The 6,407-nt window shown below is 45.8% G+C and overlaps 1 protein-coding gene across 1 annotated transcript in view; it reads left to right on the top strand.

Annotated features, from left to right (window-relative positions):
- The first annotated feature begins 3,006 nt into the window (after positions 1-3,006).
- The window catches only part of ARHGAP31 (Rho GTPase activating protein 31), a 75,038-nt gene continuing 71,637 nt past the window's right edge, over positions 3,007-6,407 (top strand). The window contains exon 1 of the mRNA XM_018570280.1: positions 3,007-3,062. Within this exon, the coding sequence (XP_018425782.1) occupies positions 3,007-3,062 (56 nt within the window). The remainder of the gene's footprint in view (positions 3,063-6,407) is intronic.

Genomic DNA, 6,407 nt, shown 5'->3' with positions numbered 1-6,407 from the left:
TTCGGCCGTATCCCTTGTCTGTCCTTCCTTCTTCACCCCAGCAGAGCCAAAGTATACAAACAGCCTTTTTATAACAGAACCGGGCCCGTGGTGAAAGAAATCAGCTTTACTTTATTAGAAAGTTCCCATAACAATCCCAAGTGATTAACATCTCTCTCTCTCTCTCTCTCTCTCCCTTTTTAAGTTACAGAGTTGCCATTGGTTACAAAGACACCATTTACCTTCTCTATGGGTCACAAAATTTACATTGATTACAAAGTTGCCATTGATTTTCTTTGTGGGTTAGGCAGTCACCATTTTTTACAAGTTTCCATTTAATTTCCTCTCTGGGTTACAGAGTTGTCATTGGTTACAAAATTGCCATTGCTTTCTTCTTTGGGTTACAGTGTTGCCATGGATTTCCTTTTTAGGTGACAGAGTTGCCATTGTTTGCAAAGTTGAACCTAATTTCCTCTTTGGTTTACAGGATTGCCATTGGTCACAAAGTTGCAACTAATTTAGGTTATAAAATTGCCATTGATTCCCTTGTTGGGGTTGCAGAGTTGCCATTGATTCCCTTGTTGGGGTTGCAGAGTTGCCATTGATTCCCTTGTTGGGGTTGCAGAGTTGCCATTGATTCCCTAATTTGGGTTACAGAGTCGCTATTGGTTACAAAGTTGCCATTGATTCCCTACTTTGGGTTACAGAGTCGCTATTGGTTACAAAGTTGCCATTAAGTTTCTCTCTGGAGTCGTCATTGGTTACAAAGTTGCCATTTATTCCCTTCTTGGGGTGGCAGAGTTGTCATTGGTTACAAAGTTACCTTTGATAATCTCTTGAGAGTCGCCATTGGTTGCAAAGTTGACATTGATTTCCTCTTTGGGTGACAGAGTTGCCATTGGTTACAAAGTTGCCATTGATTCCCTTGTTGGGATTGCAGAGTTGCCATTGGTTACAAAGTTGCCTCTGATTTCTTTTTTTGGGGGTGACAGCATTGCCACTGGTTACAATGTTGCAATTCATTTCCTCTTTTGGTTACGATGTTGCCTTTGATTTCCTCTTTGGGTTGATTTGAATCAGAGCAAATTATACAGCAAATTGTCCAAATCATAATAAAGAAGTCATTTTATATCCACCGCTGACAGAATGTATTACTCGCTTCCCACTAACCGTTAAAGAGTTTAATGTCCTCGTTAATATCACTGGCGACTTTTTATTTGGCTTTTTATGGCCGCAATGTTTTCTGCTGATCATCACGTCCGGCTCACTGAAAAGACATCAAAGCGAATATTTAAAGCGGAACTAAACCGAGAAAGTAAAAAATGTCGAGCCGTCATTGCAGAACAAGCACTCCATGTCTTCTCTGCAATAAAACAAACTCACCCGAATGTTCACAGTCCTTTTAGAATGTACACTGGAACGCAGCTACGTTGGTGGAAGGTTGGTTTAGTGTGTTGGGGTGCCATTTAGGTTTTTAGGCACCTCATTATAGTGCACTGTGGTACATTTGGTGCTGTGTGCTGCAAGTTTTACTGCAACACATAGGTCTGAATGAGCCCTTAGTAATTAATATTTATATTATTATTATTATACAGGATTTATATAGCACCAACAGTGTGCTCAGCGCTTTACAATATAAGGAAGACATTACAATCCATTTGGCACGTTGTTCTGCGCCCAATCCGTGGCGCGCACATGCGCGCAAGCGTAGTACGGGAGCTGGGGTTTGGCGCATGCGCAGAAGCAGCAGGTCTCTGACACGGCCAATAGGAAACGATTGATGATGATGTCACTGCTAGCTCCACCCCATTTGTTTATGTTTTGACTGCATCTGTCAGACATTATGCGGCGGGAGTTCATCAAATGCGTAAATTTTTTTTCTTTTTCTTTGATATTTTTTTATTATTTTCTTGACTTTTTTTTATTTTCGTATTTTTTAAACATTTTTTAAAATACTTTTAAAACTTTTTTCCCCCCATTATTTCCATTGCTTTCTATTCTGCTCGCTACCACTGAGGTACCGAGCAGAATAGTGTAGCTGAAAGCCGTTCGGCCCCTATGAGAATGTTGGATCGGCTGAGTCAAAATCCTTCCGCGCTTTGGCTCAGCTGAACTTGCAGAGCGTGTTCGGCTGACCGAAGTGCAGCTGAAGGCAGCCGATGTACAGCTGATTTTAGCTGATGTACGGCTGAAATCAGCCGTACAAGACTGAAGTGAATAGCCGAACAGCATTTGGCACACTTCACTTCGGCTCGGTTAAAGGAGAACTATGGGGGTCAGTGTTTTTTTAGACACAAACTAGCGTCCTCCCGTTACCCCAAGCTCAGTATACCGCGAGCTGCAGCTCGCGGTATACTGAAACGCCAGAGCGGATCCCGACATGGACGTCGAGATCCGCCCAGCTGCATGAGTGACATGGCTCTGCCTATCTAGAGGCAGATGCAGCTGTACCCCCCCTCTCCCCCGTCCTTTCCGCCAGTCAGCGCTGGCAGATCGGAGCGGGGAGGGGGGAATCCAGCCCCTCCCCTGTCCCGGCAGAGAGCCGTGACAGGATCGAGAAGTGAGCGAACGCCGGTATGTGTTCGCTCACTTCCCGAGCTACTGAGCCGACCTGTGGCAGTCTCATTGTGGAAATCACTCATCTCATAGTTCTCCTTTAATCACTCGGCAGCTTTGTGAATGACCCCCATTGATTTGTAACATTGATTTGTAACAAAGCCGGAATAAGATTGTAACAGTGACAACTTTGTAACGATTTGTATTGGTATGTATGAAGTCCGATGTTTATCTGTCCTTTCCTCTTGTATCTATTAGGCCCTCTTGGTGCCTCTTTGATTCTACGCCAACCACGGCATCCCTCCTTCTTTTATTGTCTTGTATTCTAATGATCATCTCATTTCCTTCTCTGCTTCCCGCCTGTCGGCGTACAATCCAGAAATCTAGATGCAGCAGCTGTCTGTGCCTCGGTGGCGGTGACCCCGGTTCCCCCGACCCCCGTGTCCCAGACATGGTTGATGTGGGTCATACATGACGGTTTTTGGGGCTAGTCACCGCAAGCGGATTGATGACGGGAGAGGTTTGAGGTGTCTCAGCTGCTCCTGCAGTTGAATCATAAGGAAGCGTCTGGCGGGCTGTGTGATTCGGGAATTCATCATGGAGAAAACATGTATGGGAAGGATTTCTGAGAATCTAGAGCCATAAGAACGATAAACGCACAATGAAACCCTGCAAATGTCCCAGTATAGATTGATGACACCTCTGCTCAGATTTAAAGCGGCCTCTCAATTCCTGACATGTCACAATATGCAGCAACAGTATCATTACAAAAGTTGGTTTATGATTTATCAATAAAAAGCAATCCTTGAGCTCCAATGACTTTATCTAGGCTGAGATGATGTCAGTAGTCTGCTGCAGGCTGGAGGAAGCATGTCCTCAGTCTCCCCTCACCCAGTGATAAATCAGCTGCAGGCAGGAAGAAGCATTTCCTCAGTCTCCCCTCCCCCAGTGATAAATCAGCTGCAGGCAGGAAGAAGCATTTCCTTACTCCCCCCTTCCTCAGTGATCAGTCTGCTGCAGGCAGGAAGAAACATTTGCTCAGTCTCCCCTCCCCCCACCCCAGTGATCAGTCTGCTGCAGGAAGCTGCACTAGTGATCAGACTGCAAGAAGAATCTCAGTCTGGCAGATGTGACAGCAAAACTTCAGGTGAACTGATAATTATATCTGTATACTAACTTGCAGCTCCACAGACAGAAGAAGGGCAGGCATAGTGTACTGGGACTTGTAGTTCCACAGAGACAGACGGGTATAGCATGCTGGGACCTTCAGTTATTACATTATTATTATTATTATACAGGATTTATATAACGCCAACAGTGTGCGCAGCGCTTTACAATATAAGGAAGACATTACAGTCACAATACAATTAAAGACAAGATGGTAAGGAGGGCCCTGCCCCTGAGGGCTTACAATCTAAAACCAGTTCTACAGAGACAGGAAAATGTCAGGTATAGTGTGCTGGGACCTGTAGTTCTACAGAGACAGACAGGTATAGTGTGCTGGGACCTGTAGTTCTACAGAGACAGTCAGGTATAGTGTGCTGAGACTTGTAGTTCTACAGAGACAGTCAGGTATAGTGTGCTGAGACTTGTAGTTCTATAGAGACAGGCAGGTATAGTGTGCTGGGAATTGTAGTTCTACAGAGACAGGCTGGTATAGTGTGCTGGGACTTGTAGTTCTATAGAGACAGACAGGTATAGTGTGCTGGGACTTGTAGTTCTATAGAGACAGTCAGGTATAGTGTGCAGGGACTTGTCATTCTACAGAGACAGTCAGATATAGTGTGCTGGGACTTGTAGTTCTACAGGGACAGGCTGGTATAGTGTGCTGGGACTTGTAGTTCTACAGAGACAGGCAGGTATAGTGTGCTGGGACTTGTAGTTCTATAGAGACAGTCAGGTATAGTGTGCTGGGACTTGTAGTTCTACAGAGACAGTCAGATATAGTGTGCTGGGACTTGTAGTTCTACAGAGACAGACAGGTATAGTGTGCTGAGACTTATAGTTCTACAGGGACAGTCAGATATAGTGTGCTGAGACTTGTAGTTCTGCAGAGACAGGCAGGTATAGTGTGCTGGAACTTGTAGTTCTACAGAGACAGTCAGATATAGTGTGCTGAGACTTGTAGTTCTACAGAGACAGACAGGTATAGTGTGCTGAGACTTGTAGTTCTCCGCGCGTTGTACGGACCGTGAAAGTCATTTCTTCGAGGCTTTCATGAAACTCCAGCTGACTGGATTCTATTCAGGAGAATTGATGGATAGCATGTGAGCAGCTGGGGATTCGGCCCAGTGAAATTTTATTAGCTGAAGGGTCCCCCGTAGCAGCTGCTAACGTCTGGCGTAAGGCCATCGCATACACTGCGCACATTCCAGCCCTATTTATAATATGACTAATAAAGACATTGAAATGGGCTCCATTCAGAGGATCACAAAGCTGGCTGCACGCCTGTAGCCTCAAATTACCAATTTGATTCATTCCTATATACAAATCCCAACGTACTACAACATTGGGATGATCTCTATATACATAACTGGACATAAGCCCATGCACTGGCACTGAGCATGCCCTTGATGTTCTACAGCTAGCACAGCCAAGTCCTGATTGCCTTAGAATAGTCACATGATATTTAGAGCAGTGGTTCTCAACCCGCGTAACCTCGGGACCCACATTTGTCCTCGGTCATTAAGTTGCGACCCAAGTTGCACTGCAATGGAACGCACAACATTAGGGTACTGCATGTTTTGGTGCGGACTTACGAACTGCGGGTGAGAGATGCGTTTGGGGTACCATACAAATGAATAGTCACTTTGGTCCAGGCACCTCTATAGAACACGTGAGGGAGCTTTAAGCAATGCACTGCAAAGCAATGCTGGAGCTCCCTCGCGGCCATAGCCCCATCCCACCTCAAGCTGAAACTCTGCGCCGGGCAGCATATTTTGAATGGCCGCTTGGCACGAGAACTGACAGTGCTGCACTGGGGGGGGGCTGAGAAGCCTCTCGCCTAGAAAAGTGGAAGGCATGCGGCGACCCACTGAACACGGGGTCGCGACCCACTTTTGGGTCACGACCCACCAGTTGAGAACCAAGGATTTAGAGCACCAGCTCTTGCCATTAAATTTTAAATGTCCACTTTACAGGTTGATTACTCCCAGACCTCACATTTAAATAGGTGGGGACTTCCCATCATGCCAACATTACAATTTGGTCTTTTCCAGACCCCACCTGTAAATATGTGGGGACGCACCATCATGCCAGTGTTACAGGTTGGTCTCTCCCAGACCCCACCTTTAAATATGTGGAGATGCCCCATCATGCCAACAATACAGGTTGGTCTTTCCCAGACCCCACCTTTAAATATGTGGGGATGCCCCATCATGCCAACAATACAGGTTGGTTCCTCCCAGACCACACCCCTAAATATGTGGGGACGCCCCATCATGCCAGCGTTACAGGTTGGTCTCTCCCAGACCCCACCTTTAAATATGTGGAGATGCCCCATCATGCCAACAATACAGGTTGGTCTTTCCCAGACCCCACCCCTAAATATGTGGGGACGCCCTAGCATGTCAACGTTACAGGTTGGTCTCTCCCAGACCCCACCCCTAAATATGTGGGGATGCCCCATCATGCCAACAATACAGGTTGGTCTTTCCCAGACCCCACCCCTAAATATGTGGGGACGCCCTAGCATGTCAACGTTACATGTTGGTCTCTCCCAGACCCCACCTCAACCCTTATTGTACCCTATTCCTCTCTAATGAACCGCTTCTTCACCTTCTCTCCATAATCATTATTTTCCTGCTGATTTATTTTATTATTTCCATGTTTCTAACCATGTGTAAACTTTTTTCCCATATATATATATATAT

Source organism: Nanorana parkeri, unplaced genomic scaffold (genome assembly GCF_000935625.1).
Source record: "Nanorana parkeri isolate BGI_ZX_2015 unplaced genomic scaffold, ASM93562v1 scaffold1495, whole genome shotgun sequence".
NCBI lineage: Eukaryota > Metazoa > Chordata > Amphibia > Anura > Dicroglossidae > Nanorana > Nanorana parkeri.
Note: the sequence above shows the minus strand (reverse complement) of the source record. Positions and strands in the feature narration are given on the sequence as shown.